The sequence below is a fragment of the Vulpes lagopus genome, chromosome 1 (genome assembly GCF_018345385.1).
Source record: "Vulpes lagopus strain Blue_001 chromosome 1, ASM1834538v1, whole genome shotgun sequence".
NCBI lineage: Eukaryota > Metazoa > Chordata > Mammalia > Carnivora > Canidae > Vulpes > Vulpes lagopus.
Window position 1 is genome coordinate 152709030 of NC_054824.1, and position 27911 is coordinate 152736940.

General features: G+C 39.2%; 1 protein-coding gene across 2 annotated transcripts in view; it reads left to right on the forward strand.

Annotated features, from left to right (window-relative positions):
- The window catches only part of PLD5 (phospholipase D family member 5), a 406064-nt gene that overhangs the window by 327444 nt on the left and 50709 nt on the right, over nt 1–27911 (forward strand). For both annotated transcript variants that reach the window (XM_041726811.1, XM_041726818.1), the window contains one exon: nt 23795–23992. In XM_041726811.1, the coding sequence (XP_041582745.1) occupies nt 23795–23992 (198 nt within the window). The remainder of the gene's footprint in view (nt 1–23794; nt 23993–27911) is intronic.

Below are 27911 nucleotides of genomic sequence, written 5' to 3' on the forward strand. Positions count from 1 at the left end.
TATTTTGAATAGGGATTGACATTAAATCTGTAGATTGCTTTGGGTAGTATGGACATTTTAACAATATTAATTCTTCCAATCCAGGGTCATAGGATATTTATTTTTGTTTGTATCATCTTTAGTTTCTTTCATCAATTCTTTATAGTTTACAGAATACAAATCTTTCACCTCTTTGGTTAAGTTTATTCCTAGGTACTTTATTCCTTTTGGTGAAATTGTAAATGGTGTTATTTTCTTAATTTCTCTTCTGCTATCCATTCTTAGTGTATAGAAGTGATACTGATTTCTGGGTATTAATTTTGTATCCTACAGCTTCACTGAATTAGTTTATTACCTCTAGTAGTTTTTTTTAGGAGCCTGTAGGGTTTTCTATGTATAGTATCATATCATCTGCAAATAGTGGCAATTTAACTTCTTCTTTACCAATATGGATGCCTCATTTCTTTTCTTTTTTTTTTTTTCTTGATTGCTATGGCTAAGACTTCCAAAACTATTTTGAATAAAAGTTGTGAGAGTGAACATCTTTGTCCTGTTACTGATCTTAGAGGAAAGCCATCAATTTTTACACACATTTACATCACATGTTTTTCTTGTCTCCAAGTTGAGCTTTCAACCTCTAACACAAAAGATGATGAGCCTGCTCCTTAAAATACTGGCCTTTCAGGGGAATCCTACCACTCACCAGGGTTACCTCCTCAATCTCCTTGTTCTCTCACAGTTTATGCTCCTGATATTTCTCACATCCCTACCTTTGTTCATGCCCTTTTTTCTGTTGGGCATGTACTCCTAACTTTGCTGTTACAACTACAGAGTTTCAAGATCCTTTAAGATGTTTTTCAGATTTACCACCTCCATGAAGCTATTTCATACCCACCTAATTTTCAGGTATCTGCCAGTCAAGTTCTTGCTATTTTAATCACAGAGTATTTGGCAAAAGCCTAAAGGTCTTCTTAGAAACCTGCAGATGTACACTACATCCACTGAACTCCATGCTTGGCTTACAGGTTAAGAAACTCTTCTAATCTTTTTTTTTTTTTAATGGTAAATTTATTTTTATTGGTGTTCAATTTACCAACATACAGAATAACACCCAGTGCTCATCCCGTCAAGTGCCCCCCTCAGTGCCCGTCACCCATTCACCCCCACCCCCCGCCCTCCTCCCCTTCCACCACCCCTAGTTCGTTTCCCAGAGTTAGGAGTCTTTATGTTCTGTCTCCCTTTCTGATATTTCCCACACATTTCTTCTCTCTTCCCTTATATTCCCTTTCACTATTATTTATATTCCCCAAATGAATGAGAACATACACTGTTTGTCCTTCTCCGATTGACTTACTTCACTCAGCATAATACCCTCCAGTTCCATCCACGTTGAAGCAAATGGTGGGTATTTGTCATTTCTAATGGCTGAGTAATATTCCATTGTATACATAAACCACATCTTCTTTATCCATTCATCTTTCGATGGACACCGAGGCTCCTTCCACAGTCTGGCTATTGTGGACATTGCTGCTATAAACATCGGGGTGCAGGTGTCCCGGCATTTCATTGCATCTGAATCTTTGAGGTAAATCCCCAACAGTGCAATTGCTGGGTCGTAGGGCAGGTCTATTTTTAACTCTTTGAGGAACCTCCACACAGTTTTCCAGAGTGGCTGCACCAGTTCACATGCTGATGCAGTATCTCCCTTACTTGAATTCTACAGAAGGTTGCTGATATTTTTCTCAGGATGCTAATAATATTCTGCCTTGTTTTATAGTTTGTTTTTCTTTCCCGACTGCTACCACCCGTTTCCACCTTAGCCTACCCTGCACATTTAATTATCCATCAGGGACCATGACTTGCCTTGCTTGCCTACTACATTGATTTGTACATCAGACATTCTTGGTATTTAATTATTTAATTGAATCATAATATTTATAAACCCTGGATACCAGTCTGTGAATTAACTAAGCAGTTGACCGTTTCACAATAAATTGCATTGCTTATAAGATTGGAGATATTATCACTTTATAATTATACATGGGGCATATAATGCTTGGTTGCCAGATTGTTTTCTGTGCTACACCTTCCAGGACATCCAGTTTATTAATGACACTCATGTTTTTATAACCCATAAACATGTGGAAAGATTTGAATAATTCATCCTACATTTTAGGTTCAAATGAGAAGTCGAAGTTGGCAAACAAAGCAACTGGTCTTTTATGTATTACTTTATTTATTTCTGCATTCAGTGGTACTGCTTTCATTTCTTTCCAGCAGGTCATACTTCTTGACCAGTCTTCTCTATCATGGATATTTGGTGTTTCTGTGGCTCTGATACATTTTAAAGATGCTCATACTCCAGGTCTGTGGTTCATCAGATCCTACAGCTCTCCCACATATGTTAGATTTGACTATACTTTGTGTTGGTTCTCAATATCAAAGGATCTTGCATGTTCAAACCACACAGCTGATTAATAGATAAGCCTCAAGACATTTCCGCCTGTAAGATTATTGGAAGCATTTCTGCCCTATAAGATTGCCAGTCTGGTTCCAAATAAGATATCCCTGAAGCCTGTTTTTATTGAGGCTGTTTTCAAGTCAATGTTGGTCATATTTAGAGGAAACAATATTATTTGCAGTAAGTTTCTCACTCCCACACAGCTATCCCAATGCAAACCCAATGCAGTGGTTCCTGTTTAATAGTTTTGACCAGCCAGTTACTGAGCACTGTTGCACCTCACTTCTTAGGAAGGGATTGTCCCACTCCAGATCCTTTAAAAGGTGACTTCTTATGAGCTGAAAGATTGGTTATAGCTAAATACCCACAAATAAATTGATGTCATTGGTATAAAATTGTTATATGATAAGGTTCAAAGATCTCAAATTTTCTCTATTTTTGATATTAACACTTCCTAGAGCATCCCATCTCACAAGAGAGATGTTGGTTGCGTATATATAATGAAAAGAACCAGAAGCACCAGAAGGTCACAAACATGACACCACAACATAAACAGAGTGGTGCTTTGTGTATTTTGTTGGATTTAGGGTCTACAAACTAACTGAAGAATCAGCAGAGGATTTGTTTCATCTCAGTTGTATTTTCATGCTGCAGCCCATGCTTTCTCTTTGAGGTTAGAATATTAGTGCACTAAAAAATGTTTGGACACATATTCAAAACACTATGATGGGGAGGATATGCTGAACATTGAGATGAAAAATAGAATATATCTGTGAGCTACACAGATACGTCATGAGTACATCATAACATGGCATAAAAAGAAATGGTACCTTACAAGCAGTTTCTCTGACATCAGCTGCAGAAACATTTTTCTAGATATGTCTCTGAAGACAAAGGAAACAAAACAAAAATAAACTATTGGGACTACATCAAAATAAAAAGCTTCTGCACAGTGAAGGAAACAATCAATAAAACTAAAAGTCAACCTATGGAATGGGAGAAGATTCCAAATGGTGTATCTAGTAAAAGGTTAGTTTCTAAAACATGCAAAGAACTTATACAGCTCAACACCAAAAAAAAAAAAAAAATAGATTAAAAAATGGGTAGAACACCTAAATAGATATTTTTCTAAGAAAGACATAAAAATGGCCAGCAGATACACAAAAAGATGCTCAACATCACTAATCATCAGGTAAATACAAATTAAAAACCACAATGAGGGCAGCCCAGGTGGCTCAGCAGTTTAGAGCTGCCTTCGGCTCAGGGCCTGATCCTGGGGCCCCGGGATCAAGTCCCACCACCTCCTCGGGCCCCCTCCGTGGAGCTTGCTTCTCCCTCTACCTGTGACTCTGCCTCTCTCTCTCTCTCTCGAATAAGTAAATAAATAAAATATTTAAAAATAAATAAATAAAAACAACGAGGGGCACCTGGGTGTCTCAGTGGTTGAGTGTCTGCCTTTGGCTCAGATGGTGATCCTTAGGTTCTGGAATTGAGTCCTGCATCAAACTCCTTGCAGGGAGCTTGCTTCTTCCTCTGCCTATGGCTCTGTCTCTCTCTCTCTCTCTCTCTCTCTCTCTCTGTATCTCTCATGAATAAATAAATAAAACCTTTAAAAAACACAGTGAGATATCCCCCTAAAACTGTAAGAATGGTTAGAATTAAAAAAACAAAAAGAAGTAAGAAGTGTTAATGAGGATGTGGAGAAAAAGGAAACCCTCATGCACTGTTGGTGGGAATGTAAACTGGTGCAGCCACTGTGGAAAACAGTATAGAGGTTCCTCCAAAAATTAAAAATAGAACTACCACACGATTTAGGAATTCCATTACTGGGCATTCCCCCCCCCCCCCAAAAAAAAATTCAAACTTTTTACCCAAATTCAAAAATATATATTCATTCATATGTTTATTGCAGCATTATTTATAATAGTCAAGATATGAAAGCAACCCAAGGGCTCATCAGCAAATAGATAAGGAAGATATGATATATACATACAATTGAATATACACAGCCATTATAGAGGTTGTGGTTGTGCCATTTAAGACATGGGTGGAAAAAAAAAAAGACATGGGTGGACTTAGAGGGTATTATGCTAAGTGGAAATAAGTCAGGTCAAGAAAGACAAATGCCATATGATTCCATTTATATGGAATCTGAAAAACAAAACAAATGAAAAAGCAAACAAATAAAAATCAGAATCAGACCTATAAATACAGAGAATAAACTGATGGTTGTGGGGTGAGGGGATGGGCAAAGTGGCTAAGAGGAGTGGGAGATATAGGCTTCCAGTTATGGAATGAATAAGTCATGGAAATAAAAGGCACAGCAGAGGGAATATAATCAATGGTATTGTAATCACATTGTACGATGACAGATGGCAGCTACATTTGCAGTGAGCATAGTATAACATATAAGAGATTGAATTACTATGTTGTACACCTGAAAGTAATATAACATTGTGTATCAATTGTACTCAAAACAAATTAATAAGAATAGAGAAGGAAGGAAGGAAAGAAAGAAAGAAAGGAAAGAAGAAAGAAAGAAAGAGAGAAAGAGAAGAAAGAAAGAAAGAAAGAAAGAAAGAAAGAAAGAAAGAAGAATCTCTTTAAAATTCTGGCTAGATGTTTGTCTTGTAAAAGGCATTGATGGATGTTGTTTGGAGCACTCATATCTAATTCAAACCCACGGAAATGGCCAAAGGAGAATGAAGTTAAGATCATTAGATATGGCAGTTTGTTCTTGGAGTTGTAAGAAGCCAATAAATAACATCCCTCTCTTACCCTCCTGAGCTCTAAGCCATTTTTTAAAACACCACTGGGAATCAGACAGATAATGATCAAACTATGCACTTCATCACTGATAAAACCAGAATGGAAAATACATTTGGAATGTGTGGCCAAAACTGGCTTCCTACTATTGTCCCCAGAATTGAACTTGCCCAAGTTAACAGCATATCTGTGAGCTGCCCCGTGCATGTCCACAGAGGACAGGAGCAAAACATCCAGAGCCCAGGTTGCTCTGAATGAGAGGAAGAGCCTGTGCTGTGCATGCTGTGCCCTTTGCTGTCTCTTTGGGGAGGTCATTCTTTCTCTCTTGGGAAGAGTGAGTGAGTGAGTGAGTGAGTGAGTGAGTGAGTGAACAAGACATAGAAAAAAGGTGGAAGTTACCCTTCTCAATACTCCAAAAGGGTAGAAGCGTTTACTCTTTGGACAGAAACCTTAGACCAAGGTAGGAACCCCAAGAGAGGAAGAAGATGACTCTCCATGTCATGATGGATGCAAGACCAGGTTATGATGTGGGACCCATTGGCTAAGATTAAGTGGTAATTTTGTATTTTGGACAGTTTCATCAGTTGTTTTTATGTCAGTGGCCCATCCAATGCAAACAAAGATAACTTTATACCTCCAGCATCTGTTCTTTAATGATCTTATGGCACCTCCCTGAGTTTCTTGCTTTGTAAGCATACAATACTGATAAGCTGAAAATTCGAAAATACACAGATGGGCAAGTATCCTGCTTGCAATAAGGAAAGGAGGAAGGGAAATCTGTTTGCACCAGACAGCAGAGAGCATGGCAAGTGCATTTGTGATTTTCATATGTCAGGTGCAGCAGGTCACTGGATGGCCAAGAACCTTCTCCTGAGGAATGTAGGCATGGTAGAAATGTACATGTAATTCCTCCTGATATATGGTTGGATGTGATGACAATAATGATGATGATGATAACAGTAATAGGAAACACTTGTTATTTTACAGACCTGTCCTAAGCAGATTCTATATATTTTGTTTAATTATCTCAGCCCTATGGGTATTATTATTAATCCCACGTTTCAGAGAGATTAAGGAACTTGTCAGTTTCAGGCAAAAAAGGAACTTGGCCAAAGTCACAGGGAAGAAGACAACAGAACAAGGACTCAAGACTGAGTTCATGCTTTACCCAATAAGGCAGATAAACTCCTGGGGTGGCCAGCAATTGCAGTCAGGATTGCAGGCTAGCCCAGTGGTGGCCTAGCCTAGAGAAGAAACACTATTTCCTTTCACCATTCTGAGATGTTTCTTGGTGGACACAGGAGATGAAAACCAGTGAGCTGAGAGTGTAAGTATAACATTTCTTCTTAAAACGGCAGGTATCTCTGGCCCTTATTATCTCTAGTGCAGTCACATGAGTGAAGGGAACTCAGTACTGCTCCTGACAGCATCACTGAAGAGGAGAAAGGTAGTGAGCCCATGCTCTGAATTGCAAAGGAATGAACCAAGAGGAATGGAATAGACTGAGGTCAAAACATTTCTCTGGGACAAAAGGGAGATCCTTTTCTTTTCTTTTCTTTTCTTTTTTTTCTCAATATTTTCAGAGCCTTTCTGTACTTCAGGGTCTCAGAGAAGACTCTGAAGAATAAATTAGTTTTATGAATTATAATCTAAAAATGAAACCCCCTAAATTCTATCCAGTTACCCCTGTTTCCCACTATCAAATGATTTGGCTTCAAAGAAGAGTAGCATGGATTTATACATTTTGTATTTTCTTTCAGAAAAGGTTTCACCACCTCTCCGGTTTCCTTAATTATTTCATTTTTGCATGAATAAGAAGCAGCTAAGTGAGTAATATTCACATTACTGTTAATATCCAGGTCTATAAGTGGGGTGGATGTTTATTTTGCAAACCTGGAAAGCAACACAGTCACCCAGGTCTGGCCCAACGTTTTGTCAAGAAGGCCTTGGAGGGGGTCGCAAAGGGAATCCACTGTAGTGAGTTGAAACAGATGATCTCGGCTTCCTGAATGCTCATTATTAACAAGACAAGACAGAAAGCAGGCATGGCCAGAGCTGCAGTGGCACTCTGAAATCATTTTCAACTCTCCAGAAGAAGCAGGGTGATGTTCAAGTACTCAAAAAGAACTGAGCTGTGATGCCAATGCATTTCATCCCACTCTCCTCTCAGACCTACTCCTTCGAGATTCCTTCTATTAACATTCTCCACTCACCCAAGGTTTTATCTGTTGATTCACCTTTGTGAGATAAAGCCAAGCAACCAATGTGTGAATTCCTTATAGCCAGCAGTCAGAGATGCCAAGTGAATAAGTGGTACTTTGGAGAGTTGTGACATCCTTATTTAAAAAAAAAAAAAAAGAAAGAAAAATAAAACGTTTTTGTGTGAAACAGCAGCCTTCTTCATCCTGCAGATGGACCCTATGTGGTATTTCTACAGTCTTATTGGGCAAAGAGTCCAGGACCAGAAATCACAGGACGTTCAACATTCTGAGATCTTTTGAGTCAGTCCCCTTTGGGTGTCTCAATTTTCCTCACTTTGGAAAGAAGTTTGAACTAGGTGTTCTCTAAAGTTCTTGTACTCTGCTGTCTCTCTAATTAGTCATGTACTTTGTGGCCAACATTATTATTTCCACTTGGTAACAAAGAAAATAAGACATCAAGAAGTTAAGTGGTGTAGACCACTGGCTGCAAGAAAGAAGAGGCCAGAGAGCACATGTCTGAGTGGGAGGCTGTCTTTGAGATGCTAAGATTAAGTTTCTTATCTTTTTATCCCTGGGAACAAAAATTTCACCTTGAGGGCAGAAACAAAATCAAGTTAGAGCTCCTACTAATTAAATTTTCTGCAGTTACTCAGAATATAAACCAGGAGCCAACAACAGGGTGCATGTAGCTGCTCACAGGGCAGCTTCTTTTGTCTTTGTCAAGGGAATTAAAGAAATGCTTGTTCTCATTCCTATGAAATCATGAAAACAGCAAACTGGACATCCGTAAATGATAAATTGAGCTGTGGCTAAGCTAACGTATATTAATTATTCTGAATTACAATGAGGAATGATGCTAATGCCTCTCCCTCCTTATTCTGCTGACAGAAGCATCCATCAGACTCCTGCTCTGGCTTCTGCAGCACAAGCCAAACACAGCCTGTCTCCTTCCACTGCCACGCAGGCCCTAAGCAGAAAGGGGCTGCTTTTTCACTCACTGCATTTCCTTTCATAACTGCCTTCCACTGATTTCAAGAAAATAAAGAAAAAATGTTTTTCTGGTGTAATTACACGTTTTCCCTAATCCTTATTTTGTTTTGAAACTGAGACTACTGATATACATAGAACTTCCAGGGCATTAAAAAAAGGGACACACATGAACAGCCAGGCTAGAGTCTTATGGGCACTCCACATTGTGAATAATTCTTCCCAGAGATAAAATATTAAGCTAGTCTCTGAGCATCTATGACACTCAGCTTCCCTGCTTACCTGCTGTGTCTGGGCAAGCCCTTCTTTCCCTCGCTGTTTCTTTCCTTATAAGATGAGTTGTTGTGAGGTTTAAACACAGGTTTCTAAAGCATCTAGAATGGGGCACAGTAAGCTCTGGGATAATTAGTACTGCTGCTCTTATTTCCCCCTAAGTGATAGGATGATAGCATCTCCTGGATGTCCATGCTCCAAAAATTCTCTGGTTAGGGCGGCCCAGGTGGCTCAGAGGTTTAGCACCACCTTTAGCCAAGGGCCTGATCCTGGAGACCTGGGATCGAGTCCCATATCGGGCTCCCTGCATGGAGCCTGCTTCTCCCTCTGCGTCTCTCTCTGTGTCTCTCATTAATAAATAAGTAAAATCTTTTTTAAAAAATTCTCTGGTTAACATCCTATGCAAGGGACAGAGAGAACCACAATAGAACTTGAGCTTTAAGTAAAGTCGCTAGACTTACTTCAGATTATTTGAAGTCCCAAGGCTGTTTAGCTCCATGGGTTGGTCATTAACATGGCAGCCATTTTGTGGAAAAAACAATTTGTCTTTTGTTTAGAATAATTCTCTTCCAAAGAATCATTAGCTGATAAATCTCCAGCTTTTTCAATATTATTTTAATCAAACAGTTGAACCATTCAGTCAACTGTCAACTGCGTGATTGAACTAAAAAGTCAAGGTGGCCCATCAGGATGCTCAGCAGGCATGCAGCAGGCATGTGACCTGTGCATGGCCAGTATGTGGCCAGTGTGTGGCTGGTGTTTGGTTATGCTGAGTAGCCAATCATCAGGTAGAGGGTTGATCCTTGGTAGGTAAGGATTGTCTCATTAGTATGACAACATTAAGAGAACCTCAGCCAATCAATCAATCAGAATCATTTTACTTTTTGTTCTTTTGATAATCTAGAGATGGAAGCTTTTCAGAAACCTAAATCTGTCTTGTTTTTCCCGTTGTCATCATTTTAAGATTTGTTCACAAACCTGTCCTGGATTTTTGCCCTAGCTGAAAATCTGCAAAATGAAAGCCAGTGTTTTTTTCTCAATCTTCAATCAACACCAGCCAGAACCAAACATATATAATTAGAAATGGGTTTGAGTCATCCTAAGGTTGAGAGGACGATACTCAGAGGAAGTATAATTCCTTTTATATCTCCAGAAGGCCAGGCTTGGCTTCTTCCATCGCCTTCAGATTTTGAAGCTATAATATAGTCTCAGAGCAGATTGATGTCAGGAGTTGCAGAGAAAACCTCACAAAAAAACCCAGCTTATACAACAGAGGGAAAAGAACACTACATTTTTGTTTTGAATAGGGTCGTTAGCAATAGTAGCTGGAGACCATCTAGATAGAGTCCACAGAGAGATAGTGCTCACTTACATCTTGCTGATGATGAATGGTACATAAGGAGAGTTCTGGGGATGTTAAATGCTTAGAATGTTCATAAACATGCTTCTCCCCACCTGATGATACCTACAGGGACAAATATAATTTATAATTAGGGTGTCATTAAACAAGAATTTTTATTTTATGCTTCCAGTTTTTCCATTAGTTTTTTTTTTAAGTATAATTAACATGGAGTGTTATATTTCAGTTTCAGGTGTACAGTATAGTGATTCAACTATTCTATGTTATTCTATGCTTATCATGATAAGTGTAGTTAGCATCTGTCACCAGTGTTTTTACAGTCCTATTGACCATATTCCTTATGCTATACTTTACATTTCTGTTACTTATTTATTTTGTAACTGGAAATTTGTATCTCATAATCTCCTTTATCTGTTTCAACCATTTCCCTATCCACTTCCCTTATGGCAATCAACAGTTTGTTCTCTGTATTTAAGAGTCTGGTTTTCTGTTTGTTTGTTTGTCTCTTTTTTTTCTTTGTTCATTTGTTTTGTTTCTTAAATTCCACATATGAGTGAAATCGTATGGTATTTGTCTTTCTCTATCTGACTTATTTCTCTTGGTATTAAACCCTCTGGATCCAACCATTCGATGCAAATGGCCAGGTCTCATTCTTCTTTATGGCTGAGTAATATACAAAATATTCTTTATCTATTCATCTGTCAGTGGGCACTTATGGACATTTGGGCTACTTCCATATTTTGGTATTATAATTAATGCTGCAGTAAACATAGGGATACACATATCTTTTTGAATTAGTGTTTTCATTTTCTTTATAATGGAATGGAATTCCATTATACTGGAGTGGAATTACTGGATTATAATTTCTATTTCTATTTCTAACTTTTGTAGGAACCTCCATACTATTTTCCACAGTAGCTGCACCAATTTATATTTCCACCAACAATGCACAAGTGTTTCTTTTTCTCCACATCCTCACCAACACTTTATATTTTGTGTGGTTTTGATTTTAGTCATTCTGACAGGTATAAGGTGATATCTTGTGCTTTTGATTTGTATTTCCCTGATGATTAGTGATACTGAGCATCATTTCATGCATCTGTTTTTCATTTGTATGTCTTCTTTGGGAAACCATCTGTTCAGATCCTTTGCCAATTTTTGGTTGGATCATTTGTTTCTTTAGTGTTGAGTTTTATAAGTTCATTATGGATCTTGGATATTAACCCCTTATTGGATATATCATATGCAAATATCTTCTCTCATTCAGTAGATTATCTTTGTGTGGTTTTCCTTTTGGTAGTTTCCTTTGCTGTGCAAAAACTTTTCATTTTGAAGAAATACCAATTGTTTATTTTTGCTTGTGCTTCCCTTGCCTTTAGGTTACATATCTAGAAAAATGTTTCTACAGCTGATGTCAAAGAGATTACTCCCTATATGGTTTCAGGTCTTACATTTAGATCATGAAAGAAATTGAAGAGGGCACAAACAAAAGGAAAGATATTTCTTTTTTAAAAAATAAAAGATTTTATTTATTTATTCATAAGAGACACACAGAGAGAGGCAGAGACATAGGCAGAGGGCGATGTAGGCTCCATCAGGAAGCCCGATGTGGGACTCGATCCCGGGGCTCCAGGATCATGCCTGAGCCAAAGGCAGATGCTCAACCACTGAGCCACCCAGGCGTCCTGGAAAGATATTTCTTGATATGGATTGGAAGAACCAGTATGGTTAAGATGTTCATACTACACAAAGCGATCTACAGATTCAATGCAATCCTTATCAAAATACAAACAGCATTTTACACAGAATAAGAACAAATAATGCTAAAATTTGCATGGAACTACAAAAGACCCTGAGTAGCCAAAGCAATCTTGAAAAGAATAAAACTGGAGGTGTCACAATCCCAGACTTCAAAACCTACTACAAAGTTGTGGTAATCAAAACAGTATGGTACTGGCACAAAAATAGACACTTAGGTCAATGGAAGAGAATCAAGAGCCCAGGAAGAAACCCATGATTATATGGCCAGTTAATCTATGACAAAAGAGGCAAGAATATAAAATAGAGAAAGGACAATATTTTCAATAAATGGTGCTGGAAAAACTGGACAGCTACATGCAAAAGAATGAAACTGGACCATTTACTTACACTGTACACAAAAATAAAGTCAAAATGGATGAAAGACCTAAATGTGAAACCAATTTTTCCATTAGGTCTTAAAGAATTAGTTCACTAGATTCCAAATTAAAGTGTATAATAGTATACATTCCAAAATATGGTATATAACACTGCAGAAACCAAAACATAGAGCAACACTGAAAATGTCTCAGGAGCTTTAGTTGGCTTTATGTTCTAATGGGCAAAGCCCCTTTCCAAAGTGCAACCCTACTTTATCCCTTTCCATAAGAGCCGTTAGTGATTTTTTTAATTCTTTGCCCCTAAATGCCCCTTGCTCTGCTACCTGGGAAGCTTGCTGTTTAAACTGAAACAATATTGTATGCCTAATGCTTCCCTCTATAATTTGACTTTGAATAGAAAAGCATCAGTCAACACATATTGCATACTGGTTACTGTGTTCTGCTGCACTGATCTCTCTGTCCTTTATAATCCTATGAGGTAGTTATCATGGGAATAAGGTGGTGGCATTGCCCTTCAAAGACCTGCAAGGACACTGAATTTGAACAAGTTGCTTGTTACAGGGAGAGTGCACAACACTGTGGCAAAACATGGCATGTCTCAATAAGCAGGTCTTAGAAAGGACTAATGGGATTAGAGTATAGGTGATTTAGGAAAAGATCTTAGGAAGCAGGGCTTTGCTCAGGATAGGATGTTGTCAGGAAGTAGGGACAATTTTATGATTGTTAAGATTTTAATAAATCTTATCTATATGGAAGAGGGAATCCAGTGAGGCTAAAGCTGTAGTTGGTAAAGAAGCAGCAGTCACTCCTATGAGGGTATCTTCGGTCATTTTTATGGTTTGGACAGTGCTCATATTTTTATCTGTGTCTAGACATGATTGTGGAGTGGTCTTGTTTTGGTTTTCATTTTGATTTTGAGGTTTTTTTTTTTTATGTTAGTGTACTAGAAATGGCTTTGGTTTAACAGGAGAACACCAAGGCACAGCTGTGAGTGCCAGGGCACTCCTGAAAACATCAAGGTCAAGCTGGCAGTCATGTGCCAGCTTCCAGATATCAAGAGCTGGTTTTGTCTTTCTCAGGAGTGTAAAGAAGTTGATGAGCTAGTCCAAAGTCATACAGCTCATGAGCTAAAGAACCATAATGTTAGTGCTGTATCTGGGCTCTTAGCCCAAACATTTGACAAAGATTTGCTCTCATTTGGCTTTCATGAAACATCTGTTTTCACCATCCTGGATTTCCCAGGGGAATCCAGCCAAGTTTCCTGTCATATTCTATGGAAAATTAGATTGAAACTTGAAAACAACATTGTCCTTTTACTTCAGCAAGAATCCAAGCCTGGTATAACCTAAACACACTATTTCAATTACAGCCTCTTGCCCTCCACCTTTCATGCCTCGGTCAAGCATCAGATTTTGTTCAGGTATTCACATTTACACTTAGAAACACCTTTAGTTGGTCATCTCCAGCCTCTACCTCCAAATACCCAGTTTGATAGAAGTGTCCTGAGGTTAACAGAGCAAGTGAACCCTTATTTAAACAAAGTATTCCTTTGGAATGAAAGAAAGTGCTAGGGACATTTCCCTCCAAGGATGTAGGGATGCAGATGGCCTAAGGCAGGAGATGCAGTGGAAAGAAACAGACTAAGGAGTCAAAACAAACTGGGTCACAGCCGAGTTCTGCTACATAGTAGAAAAGTGACCCGGGCCTTAGCGCTCTTATCTATAATATTGAATTAGAACACCTACTTCAGGGATCCCTGGGTGGCGCAGCGGTTTGGCGCCTGCCTTTGGCCCAGGGCGCGATCCTGGAGACCCGGGATCGAATCCCACATTGGGCTCCTGGTGCATGGAGCCTGCTTCTCCCTCTGCTTATGTCTCTGCCTCTCTCTCTCTCTCTCTGTGTGTGTGTGTGTGACTATCATAAATAAATAAAAATTAAAAAGAAAAAGAACACCTACTTCAAAACATGGACTGCTCTCATAGAATACCAGATTTTCATAACTTCATGGGTTTGTCTATATTTCCTGCTATGCTCTGTGCTCCAAAACTGCTGAGGACAGAGGCCAAGTATAACTTGTTCTCTATTGTAGTCTGAAAACCTGGCATGGTTCTTGACTCATAGAAGAAGATATGTAGGTGTAGTTGTAGATGTAGTTGTAGATTTAGTCATAGATGCTGATGTAGTCATAGATGTTGATGTAGTTGTAAATATACATGTAATCATGGATATAGATGTAGATGTAATTGTAGATATAGTTGTTGTAGATGTGGTTATAATTGTAGACATAGATGTAGATGTAGTTGTAGATGTAGATGTAGTTGTAGACCTGGAACTGAATATGGATGTAGGTGTAGATCTGATTATAGACATGGATGTAAGTATAGATACAGATATAATCAGGTCTTGATTATAATTAGCCTATCACATACATTTTGACTATTGCATTGGACCTGAAGAGGAAACATACACTCTTGCTGAACAAAAAGTTAATAGTATCCTCTGTATGATGAAACTATGAGAATATTTCCACATGCCAGTCTTTTACATTCTTTTGATTGTTAAAGTATCTTAATTTGATATTTTATAAAAATTTATTTTTCTTTAAGAAATAGCATTTCATTTACTCCCATTCATAAAGTGGCACTATCAGAACCCTGACACTTGATTTCCAAAACTGACATCTAGTTGGTATTTAAAAAAAAAAAAAATTTTGAGTAAAGTTGACACACAATGTTCCACTAGTTTCAGGTGTACAACATAGTGATTCAACTTCTCTATATGCTTCACTGTGCTCACCATAAGTGTAGCCATCTGTCACCTTACGATACTATTATAGTACCATTGACTATATTCCCTATGCTATGTCTTTTATTCCTGTGACTTATTCTTTCCATAACTGGGAAGCCTGTACCTCCCACTCCTCTTCAGCCATTTTGCCCAACCCCCTACCATCCTCCCCTCTGACAACCATCAGTTTGTTCTCTGTATTTACAGGTCTGATTCTGCTTTTTGTTTGTTGGTTTATTTATTTGCTTTAGATTTTACATGAGTGAAATCATATGGTATTTGTCTTTCTCTTTCTTATTTATTTCATTTAGCATCATATCTTCTAGGCCCATCCATGTTGTCACAAATGACACACTCTCATCCCTTTTTATGGCTGTGTATTATTCATTTATAGAGAGAGGGAGGGAGAGAAAGAGAGAGATAGAGAGATGTATATATGATCATATCTTCCTTATTCATTCATCTATCAGTGGACACAGGTTGCTTGCATGTCTGAGCTATTATCAATAATGCTACAATAAACAGGGATGCATATACCTTTTCAAATTAACGTTTTCCTTTTCTTTGGGTAAGTACCAAGTAATGGAATTACTGGATCATATGGTAGCTCTATTCTTAATTTTTGGAGGAACCTCTATAGTGTTTTCCACAGTGGCTGCACCAATTTACATTCCCACCAATACTTGAAAACTATAAAACACTGAGGAAAGAAATTGAAGATGATACAAATAAATGTTAAGATATTCCATGTTCATAGACTGGAAGAGTTAATATTGTTAAAATGTTCATACTACCCAAAGCAATCTACAGATTCAATGCAATCCCTATCAAAATGCAAACAGGTTTTTTCACAGAACAAGAACTAAAATTTGCAAAAGAATGAAACTGGAACATTTTTTTTCACCATACACAAAAATAAACTCAAAATGAATTAAAAACCTAAATATGAGCCCTGAAACCATAAAAATCCTAGAAGAGAACTTAAGCAGTAATCTCTCTGACGTTGATTATAGCAACATGTCTCTGTCTCCTAAGGCAAGGGAAACAAAAGCAAAAATAAACTGTTGGGGCTTCATTAACATAAAAAGCTTTTGCACAGTCAAAGAAACCATCTACAAAACAAAAAGACAACTTACTGAATGGGAGAAGATATTGCAAATGATAGATCCTATAAGGGTTTGGTATCCCGAAATATATAAAGAACTTACACAGCTCAATACCAAAACCCCAAACAACTCAATTTAAAAAATAGACAGAGGACCTGAATAGAAATTTTTCCAAAAAGACGTACAGATGGCCAACAGACACATGAAAAGAGTCTCAACATTACTATTCATCAGGGAAATGCAAATCAAAAGCACAAGATGATATAACCTTTTACCTGCTAAAATAAAAAAGACAAAAAATGGTAAATGTTGATGAGGATGAGAGAAAAAAGTGCACCTTATGCACTATTGGTGGGAATGTAAATTGGTGCAGCCACTGTGGAAAACACTATAGAGGTTCCTCCAAAAATTAAGAATAGAGCTACCATATGATCCAGTAATTCCATTACTTGGTACTTACCCAAAGAAAAGGAAAACGTTAATTTGAAAAGGTATATGCATCCCTGTTTATTGTAGCATTATTGATAATAGCTCAGACATGCAAGCAACCTGTGTCCACTGATAGATGAATGAATAAGGAAGATATGATCATATATACATCTCTCTATCTCTCTCTTTCTCTCCCTCGCTCTCTCTATAAATGAATAATACACAGCCATAAAAAGGGATGAGAGTGTGTCATTTGTGACAACATGGATGGGCCTAGAAGATATGATGCTAAATGAAATAAATAAGAAAGAGAAAGACAAATACCATATGATTTCACTCATGTAAAATCTAAAGCAAATAAATAAACCAACAAACAAAAAGCAGAATCAGACCTGTAAATACAGAGAACAAACTGATGGTTGTCAGAGGGGAGGATGGTAGGGGGTTGGGCAAAATGGCTGAAGAGGAGTGGGAGGTACAAGCTTCCCAGGTGAGTGATACTTCCCAGAGTATACTTTCAGGTGAAAGTATAAACTTTCACCTCCTTGGTTAAGTTTATTCCTAGGTATTTTATTCTACTTGTATATGGTGTTGTTTTCTTAATTTTTTTCTGCTACTTTTTTATTAGTGTATAGAAATGCTGGATATTAATTTTGCATTTGGCAACTTTACTGAATTCATTTATTACTTCTATTAGTTTTTGGTGGAGTCTTTAGGGTTTTCTATGTAGAGTATCCTGTCATCTGCAAACAATGACGTTGAACTCTTCTTTACCAATATGGATGCCTGTATTTCTTTTTCTTATCTAAATGCTATGGCTAAAAAAATAAAAAATAAAAATGAATGCTATGGCTAGGACTTCCAGTACTGTGTTGAATGAAAGTGGCAAGAGTGTATATCCTTGTCTTGTTCCTGACTTTAGAGGAAAAGTTCCTGGTTTTTCACCATCAAGTTTGATGTTAGCTGTGAGTTTTTTATATATGGCCTTTATTATTGTGGAGGTACATTTCTTGTATATCCCCTTTGTTGAGATCTAGTTGGTAATTTAAACATTAGATAGATTTTTTTAAGTTATTAAAAATGATAAAATGCCCTGGAAACCCAGTGGCCAGAGCTTTTAATTTTTACTCTCAAGCTGACTCCCCAGTGGGGTGACTTCTAGGGACAATTGCCCTCAAAGATCTGGACACTGAGTTCCATAGGCTCAGGTAATGTAGGAGGTCCGAGGAAGGTCACAGTTCCCTCCACTAACCCTTCTTTCATGTACAGGTTGGAGACTTTCACTAATACCCTGCATATCCATATTTGAGACTTCAGTGGAGAAGTTCACATAAAGCTGGTACAACCACTGTACTTTGATGCTTCCCTGCCCCAAACCTTTAGTCATTCTCCTGTCCCCCATAGACACTCTTCTGCAGCCATTTACATTACCTCATGATCTCACTTCAGTGTACTCCTTTTCCCTGTGGTATCCCACTTCAGCTATATCTGGTGGCATCTTCTTCTTTCATTATCACCCATTCACTCCAGGTACTGCTTCTGCCACCCCCAACATCATCTTCTGAAGGCTTAAGTTCAAGACCAGCAAGTAATGACCTGGAGAAGCAAGTGAAAATGTTGTAGTTCATGAGTCTGAAATAGCTCTTCTGTTGTGACCATTCTGGCACCAACTCTACTCACCACAAATGGTCTCTGAGGAATGACTTCATGCCCTCACATTTTTTTTAAAGATTTTATTTATTCATGAGAAACAGAGAGAGAGAGGCAGTGACACAGGCAGAGGGAGAAGCAGGCTCCATGCAGGGAGCCTGACATGGGACTCATCCCAGGTCTCCAGGACCACGCCCTGGGCTGAAGGCAGGGCTAAACCACTGAGCCACCCGGGCTGCCCATGCCCTCACATTTGTACCTAATGTGTCTGGAATCTGTTGGTGATTAAAGTAAAACTGTTCATGTGTAAAGAATCTTGCTACCTCTCTTCTTTGATTCAAACAAATTTGCTACCCTCTTAGGAGAAGCAGAAGAGAGCTGGATCTTGGTATAACTGAAGCTAACACTGTTTGAGCCAGACACTGAGATAAACATTGTATATGCATTTTGTTCTATTTGTTCTTCATAGTAATCCTTTGACTGTATAACCATTCACTCATTCAAACCATGAGTTTCAGTGCCTTGCCCGTGGTGGAGTTAGTCTGTCTTCAGCCCCATTCCAGGAGATGACCTGCTGTATCGTAATTAGGTCGTATTGAGACGCCTCTCTGTCACTCATTTGCAGGGAAAGGCTATTAGAATTACCATCCTGGCACCCTTCTAGATGCCAGATTTTACATTAATACATACCAAGATTAGTCGTATCATATCATATTAAGGGATGATTGTCTTTCTTCACAATTATGAGGAGCTTGCAGTAGTGTTATAACTACAATGAATATCATTCTGCATATTAGGAGAGAGTCCATGGAGAATGACAGGGGGTGGGAGGGAAGTGGCTTTGTTTTCCAATAATTACTGTTAGGTTTGATCTACCTCCCAACCACAACAGAGAGGACATAGCCTCCACCTAAAGACTAGGGGACAACTATTTCTGATTTAAAAAGTGGACAGGGAAGCATGACATTCTTATTCACCTTTTGATCAGAGATCTCCAAAAATACATGTTTGCCATGTGTGAGCAAGTAACCTGAATACACTAAAGGTCTGATGTGGAAAAACCAAAGGACACCAACAAGATCCAAGCATAGTAAAAGTGAATAATGGTCAATGAGTTTGCTTTTGACAAAAATCAAATGAATCCTTGAATTTCTACTTTCTACTTTCACTGGCATTCTATCTCTGACTTCACTGGGGCTTGAATAGCCTGGACTTTTTTTTAAGGCAGTCCTCACTCAAAAGACAAGCTCATCTTGGTCCTTGTGCCCCACTGCAGGAAGCACATCTAGAGGACAGTTAACCCACGGACCAATGTTAAGGCCTGCCACTGACACTGATTACTGAGAACCATGATTGTGAAAATCTTCTGAGTGGGTCTCTGGGCATGGCCATTTCCAGGTTTTCTGCTCCCATGACACCAGAAGAGAGATTCGTGTTAAATCCATGTACTCAGGGTCAGAGGGTATTAGGCTGACCTAGAGCTATGGCTCCTAAATTCAGAAGGGAACTTGTTTTCATCTCTGACCACTATTTACTCATTTCAAAATCCAGGCAGTCATTTAGTAAACATTTTCTAGGCAAGAACCATAATTCAGCACTGGAAAAGAAAAAAAAAAAGAACCCGATACCATCTCTTCAGAGACTATAGAGTCACTTAGGGAAACAGACACATAATTTTTTTTTTATTACAATACAGTGTAAAACATGCCACATCAGAAATAGGCACCAGCTATGGTACTGGACAAAGCAGGAAATGGGTTGGCCAGAGAAGGCATCAGAATTAATAGCAATAGCAAGAGGTACCATGAATTGTATTCTCGCCATGTGTTAGGTGGGGTATTAGCATAGCGGTTAGGCATGCAGGTCTTCTGAGTTAGACCCAAGTTCAAATCTCAACAATGTCATTTACCAGTGAGGAAATAACTATCCATGCCTCAAATTCCCCCGTGTAAAATGGGGATGAACACTATCTGCCTGACACACTATCAAGGTGAAAGACAGTGAAGCACCCTGTATGTTTTGTAGGGCTGCCATAACAAATTACTTGGTGGCTTAGAAGAGTAGGAACTTACTTAGTTACACTTCTGAAAGTCAGAAGTGTGAAATCAAGGTGTTGGCAGAGCTATGCTCTTTCTGAAGGCTTTAGGGGAGAATCTTTCCTCACCTCCTTCTAGCTTCTGGTTGTTGCCAGCAATCCTTAGTGTTCGTTGGCTTGTTGGTGTGTCACTCCAATCTCTGTCTTTACTTAGCAGCCTCCCCTGTGTGTCTATCCAAATTTTCCTTTTCTTATAAGGACACCAATCATATTAGATTTAGGACCCACCATTCTTCAGTAGGACTTCATTTTTTTAATTATTTTTAATTTATTTATTCATGAGAGACACAGAGACACAGGCAGAGGGAGAAGCAGGCTCCATGCAGCAAGCCTGATGCGGGACTCGATCCTGGGTCTCCAGGATCAGGCCATGGGCTGAAGGCAGCACTAAACCGCTAAGCCACCCGGGCTGCCAAGTATGACTTCATCTTGAGTCCATCTGCAAAGACCACATTTCTCAAGAAAGTCACATTCATGGGCTCCAGGTAGAAATGAATTTGGAGGCAGGGGGCACTATTCAATGCAGTACACACACCAACTAAACACTAAATCAATACTAGCTATCAAAATTATGATTATTATTAAATTCTAAAAGCAAAGCTTGGAAATCAATATTATCCTCATTGAACAATAAACTGAAATGTAAGAATTAGGTAATTTACCAAAGGCCATTCAACAAGCAAATTGCAAGATTAAGATGCATATATGCCTTGTCTAAATTTAAAATTGGGAAGGAATAGGGTTCCTGGGTGGCTCAGTCAGTTAAGGATCCGACTTTTGGTTTCAGCTCAGGTCATGATCTCAGTCATGAGATCCAGCCCCTCATCATGCTCTGCCCTCCAAGGGGAGTCTGCTTGAGATTCTCTCTCCTTTTCCCTCTGCCCCTCCCCCCATTTGCATACATTCTCACTCGCTCGCTCTCAAATAAATAAATCTTTAAAATAAAAAAATAAAAAAGATAAAACCAGCAAGGGTCACCAGCCACAGTCCTACAGGAACTGAGAGGAACTCATCCAGACATAGAAACAAGTTCTCCAGGCAGCATTGGCAGGTTGATCAGGAATAGAAAAAGGGATGAAGGTGGGCAGGAAATTGATATCTTGAACCCATGGATGGCAAGGCTGGAAAACTCTTATAGACTTTATGAACCAAACCCGCTCACTGCTCAAAGAAGTAGACAAAGGCTGAGAAATAGGATGACTTCCCTAAAGCTCTGTGTCTGGTTGGTGCAAGACTTTGACTTCTCTCCAGCATCTTTGGCCTCAGGTCCTGCACCACTGTTTCCTTCCTTCCTTCCTTCTTTCCTTCCTTCCTTGCTTCCTTTCTTCCTTCCTCCCTCCCTCCCTCCCTCCCTCCCTCCCTCCCTCCATTCCTTCCTTCCTTCCTTCCTTCCTTCCTTCCTTCCTTCCTTCCTTCCTTCCTTCCTTCCTCCCTTCCTTCCTTCCTTCCTGATGGTAGTCCCAAGCAAGACCAGAGAACATAGACATGCAGTAATCTTGCCTGTGTCTGGCAGACAAAGAAACATGTCAGGGAGGCCCTGACCATGAGGACAGTTACTTACCCACATGGAAGTCAGATCTCAGCTTCTCCACCCCTTCCCCCCCACCCCAGACAAAAAGCCTGGCTATACCTGCTAAACTAGCATAAAAGTTGAGATACAGTGAAATGCTAAAGGCTTCCCTGGAGAAGAGAATGTGGCAGTGTTGATTCATCCTGCAAAAAGGTACAAAAGTGTGAAGGTCAGATGCAGAGCTGAATATTCCTGAGACCCTGTCAGCAAACAGCCCCGCAGGCTCCATCTTCAATGGGAAATAAAATTAACAATCATTAGCGGTTACCCTAGAAAATTTTTGAAATATCCAAGATTGGAAAACACATAGAAACATGTAAGTCTTTCATCTGGCTACTGCCAAGGCCCGGGGCTGAACACCCAGCTCCCTCACCCTGTCTTCTGTCTCCACACCACAGCCAACGGGAACTTTCCAATTCACAGCCTGGTCATGCCCCTACCGTCATTGCCTGCTTCCCCATGACCTTCAGCATAAATGTCAAGCTGTTTATCCCAGCTCAAAGGCCCCTGAGGATCTGCCATCCCTGTCCCTATAGTTTTACCCTCTGTTATTAGGTAAACATATTTACACACACACACACACACACACACACACACACACACACACATACATGTTCTCCCTAGCTCACTCAGGTTTAGCTGCCCAGCTCTAATTGTATCCACCCCCATTCGCAGTGCCTTTGCTCATGCCTGACATGCCCTTTCTGCTCTGCATCTTCCCACTTTCTTAACCTCTTATTGCCCTTAATGTGTTCATACCTCCAGTTCTAGGAATCTCTACTAAAGAATACTGGCACAAGTGCACAAAGATATGTGTACAAGGATGCCAGGCGAGTATGAGGAAAGATGTCCATGGCATGCACACTGTAGTAGGGAGCTCCAGGGGGCCCTCTGCAGCAGGTCATGTGTTCTGTAATCTTGAGTAGAGTCTTCAGTGGGGAGCCTGAAGAAGAGAGGAGAGCAGACCCAGGTGTGCCTAGTGCATCTCTCCCTGGGTATTCAGATCATAGAGCATGTCTACTTGTGCTGTTCTTTTATGACCCAAATTTTATTTTACTTTGTCACTTCCATTGACTAAATTAGAAATCATCTGTAATTTTTATAAAGTGATCCTGGACTCAGATGAAGCCAGTGCTGCTATGTCCCTGGGTGTATTCAATCAAGGGTCAGAAACCTGCATTCAGATTCTCAATCTATTACTGACTAGGTCTCTCAGGTGGGGCAAGTATTTTTGTTTACCTGCCTGAGCTTTCCTCCCTTCATCTGTGTATCATGGGAAGTGGAAGAAATCCTCGCGATGGTGTCTTTATTGCAAGAGTGTATTGGTGCATGCCTCTTGAGGCTTGTGCAGTGTTCATATGAGTAACTTACCTGTTAACGTATTCTGTGTTTTTAACACATTATTTGTGAGTGCCAAGTCATAGGCACTATTCTGAGCCCTTTAAATGTACTGACCATTTTAAGCATCTAGGAGTTGTGTGAAATAAATACTATTTATTCTATTTTGTAGAGGAAGGAGAATGAGGCCCAGAAATTATGTGTCTTGCCCAGCAAAGCCATACAGCTAGAAAACTGTAGAACTTAACATAATTCCAGGCAGAACTGACTTCAGAATCCATGATCTAAACCATTCTGTGATGCTGCCATTAAAACCCTACTTTATATTGCTGCATGATTTAATAAGGATTCATATGAAAAAAATATCTTAAGGAAATGAATCTGAAGAGCTGATATGAAAAATGGAGGTTAATATGGAAAAATTATCTTTAAGATCCCAAATGCAAAATGGCAAGCCAAAGTTCTCCTCAAAAATTGAAAGCACTTTTATACTGCATCACTTCTATATACGAAGCTGTGACTATAACTGCACATTTCTGTGTAACAGCTGCAAAAGAAGAAGTCACTACTACTGCATTCTTGTGCATGTTTTTCCTTTGAAAATAACACCATTGGTCGTATATGGCATCGACACTTTCTATTTTAATTCCACAGATGAAAGAGCTCGGCGTCATCTTCTACAACTGCAGCTGCCTGGTCCTGGACTTACAGAGGATATTTGCTCTGTACAGCTCATTAAAATTCAAGAACAGAGTGCCTCAGACCTGGTCCAAGAGGCTCTATGGCGTCTACGACAACGAGAAGAAATTGCAGCTTCAGTTGAATGAAACCAAATCTCAAGCATTTGTGTCGGTGAGTTCTTACCCTCTTGCTCCTTCTCTTCTCCTCCTTCCTTCAAAGTTGGAATGTTCGAGTGTGATCTTGTGCTGGGAAAACCTGAATTGTAAAGATCAGTTCTGTCCCATCCCTTGAAAAGGTAAGATATGCCTGTGTTCAGGCCTAATCATAGCTGTCCCTAGTGATAATAACAATAATGTATAGTCATTCCTAGCTCCTGATACTTCGTGTTACCTGATTTAATCACCACAGTCATCTCTTAAGGTAGACCCAGCTTTGTGACCCTGTTAGACACGAAGGTATTGAGGCTTATCTTCTAGGACAAAGACCCTCAGATGGCAGGTGTCAAGAGAGACACCACCTCCCAGCTCTTTTTTATTTTTTAAGATTCTATTTATTTATTCATGAGAGACAGACAGACAGAGGCAGAGACAGAGGCAGAGGGAGAAGCAGGCTCCATGCAGGGATCCTGATGTGGGATTCAATCCTTGGACTCCAGGATCATGCCCTGAGCCAAAGGCAGACGCTCAACCACTGAGCCACCCAGGCGTCGCCTCCCAGCTCTTTTGACACCAGATCCTGTTTTTGATGCCCTACCTCAGTCATTCACAGGCCTGTTCTTAACAATAGAATCCTCCTTTCATGAAGCAAATCTGAGGGAACCCTAGTGTGTAAAACAGATAAAAGCAGAGCTGCTGTACTTCATTGAGATTGAGGGCAGGATGCCTCAGAGGGCAGAGCAGAGCTTCAGGCCCCTGACTACACTGAAAACCGCCACCACCACTGTCCCACACCCCCATTTCCTGCATCCACCACCCGCTACCCACACACCAGAGTTGTCCACAGTGTCACTGGGAAGGGGCAATGTGAATATCTGTGCCTATGGCCCTGGTCCCCAAACTTTAAAATATTTCAGAGCTAGCTGGGGAGCCTGTTTAAAATGCAGATTTATGGGGCACCTGGGTGGCTCAGTCAGTTAAGCCTCTCTTCAGCTCCGGTCATGATCCCAGGGTTTTGGGATCCAGCCTTGAGTTGGGCTCCCTGCTCAGCAGAGAGTCTGCTTCTCCCTCTCCGTTTACCCCTCCTGCCCACCTGTGCTCAAGCTCTCTCTCACTCTCGCTCTCTCTCTCTCTCTCTCTCTCAAATAAATAAATAAAATATTTAAAAAAAATAAATACATAAAAATAAAATGCAGATTTACAGCGCCCCCCCCCCCACCCTAACCATGATCTGTTCCACTGGACTAGGGGGAGACCTTAGAATTTTAATTTTGTTTTGAAGCAGGCTTCTAAATTCCTGGTGCTCAGATAAACTTCTTGAAACCATGCCCCCAATTCAACATGCTGGTCCTCTACTGACAACTGTGCTTTTACACCAACAACTTTATATTACTGAAGAGCTTCTCACTGGAAAGGGAGTTCTACCCTTTTTGCAATTGAGACACAAGTGGATGTTGAAGTTGCTTGTCTTAACAAATTCATATAAATGTGAATGGCAGAAAACAGACTGAAAGATTTTCATTAAACAAAACAAAAATACCCTTTTTAAAAAATATGCGGAGGTCAGCAATGCAATGGCAAGTAGCATATTGTATGGGGCACTTTACTAGCAAAATTATTTCATGTATTCAGTTTCATTTCCTCTCGAGACAGCCCTGGCAGACGAGAAGGCCAGCTATTATTCTGAATGTGGAGATGAGTAGCGGTGGGAAATTTAGCAAGGAATCATTAATCCAGAAAGTAACAGGGTGACGTGAAACCCCAGGACACTTGCTCAACCCCTCCAGTAGAACAGATGTGAAGCAGCAAGGAATAGATGAATTATGAGCAGATTTCAGACAATTGCTGGATTTTGAACTTATGGTTTGAATCTTAGAGATAGGTGAATGTCTGTTTTATGCTCATGTAAATTCTAACTCTTGCAAAGCTGGGAGGGGGAGTCCCCCTTTGTTGATCCCAAAGTAAACATACATATCCCAGAGAGGAGGCCAGGCCTTTAATAAAATCTATGAAAACACAGGACTTTTTGTATTCTAGGGCAAATTTACAAATTGCTTTTTATTCAGCAATTTGCCACAAAATAAGTAGAGTTTTGAAACATGCCTTCAGATGTAGTCTTTAAACTATATAATGCCTCTGTTTTCTATTTTTTTTATCATATTATTATTTTATTTTCTATTTCCCATTAATGTCAAGTGCACTTCTGAATTTCAGTTTAACAAATATTAATTAAATAACATTTTTGCAGAGGTATAAAATCTTGCAGGTATAAAGTAAGATCAAACCCCTTGCCATTGCAATTGGTATCATTTGTCCAATACTCCTTGATCTCACTCCTGTTTTAGTATTTATCACATTCACATAACAGTTTGTTTATTGATCATCTCTCCCACTATTTAAAAGGCTCCACAGGTCATATACTGGACCATCTTCATCATTGGTATTCCCAGCACCTAAAAGCAGCAATAAATGTGAGGTTAGTTTTATTAATAGTAATTTTAATAAAAAATTCTAGGATGCATATAATTTTCTGAGTAATACATGCCAAACAAATGTCAAGGCAAATTTATTTAAATTCAAAGTATGTCTTATAAAATATCTTAAAATAGTATATCATATTTTTATAATCTCACAGTCCCAAGACCAAATTAACACATGCACACAAAAATATTATTGAAGACCTTAAGAATTACCATTCCCCAAATTAGATTTTAGATGACTAATACCTTAGCATAGTTAAGTATAAATTTTAGGTTATGATATAAACAAGGATTTTTTTCTAATTTTCTCATGGAACACAGAGAGACTCTTGGTAAGATTTAACTATATGATCTCCAATCAGTTGGAGCCACATAATTCCAATTTTCTTATATTTCCTATTGAAATCAGAAACAGGAACCACAGTTGGCTGAGTTTTTGTCTAATCTTGTGGATTTCTTTTTAGAGCCCTTGGGATCATAAATTTTTTCCAAGATCAAGACTTGGTTGGTTCAAGGTCTGTTCTTACTGATCTGGGTGCTAGACAGATCTTATTTCTCATTATTGTTTTGTTCATCCACTCATCAGTCATATATTCTAAGATAAGCACAAGCATTAAGTAGAACTTGATGCTGCCATGAAAAATACCATTATATTCCTCTTTAGAACCTCCTCTACATATTGTTAATTATATTTTAATAGCTTTATTGAGAGATACTTTACATTCCATAAAATTCATCCTTTCAAAGTATAAGGTTCAGTGGGTTTTAGTGTAGTCAGAGCTGTGCAACTATCTCCACCATCTAATTTTAGAATATTGTCATCACCACAAAGAAAACACCATACCCATATTCCCCTTTCCCTAGCCGTTGGCAACTACCTGTCTACTGTCTGTCTGTGAGGGCTCTCCTTTCTCTAAGCAATTCATATAAGGGGAATAAGACAATATATAGTCTTTTTTAAAAAATGCATTTATTTATTTGAGAGAGAGAGTGCAGAGGGGGCAGAGGGAGAGGGAGAGAGAGAATCTCAAGCAGACTCCCCACTGAGCAGAGAGCTGAACATGGGACTGTATCTAATGACCCAGAGATCATGACCAGAGCCAAAATCAAAAATCAAATGCTTAACCAACTCAGCCACCAGGCACCCCAACGGTATGTAGTCTTTTGTAATTGACTCCTTTCATTTATTAGAATATTCTCAAAGTCCATTAGTGTTTGTTACAGCATGAATTAGTACTTCATTCCTTTTTATGGCCAAATAATATTCCGTTGTATGGATGCATCACATTTGGTTTCTTCATCCATTAGTTGATGAATGTTTGGGTGTTTCTATATTTTGCCTCCTGTGAATAACACTGCTATGAACCTTCATGTACAAGTTTTTATTTGAACACCGGTTTTCAGTGCTTTGCAGCATATACTTAGGAGTGGTGCTGTTGGGTAATGTGGCAACTC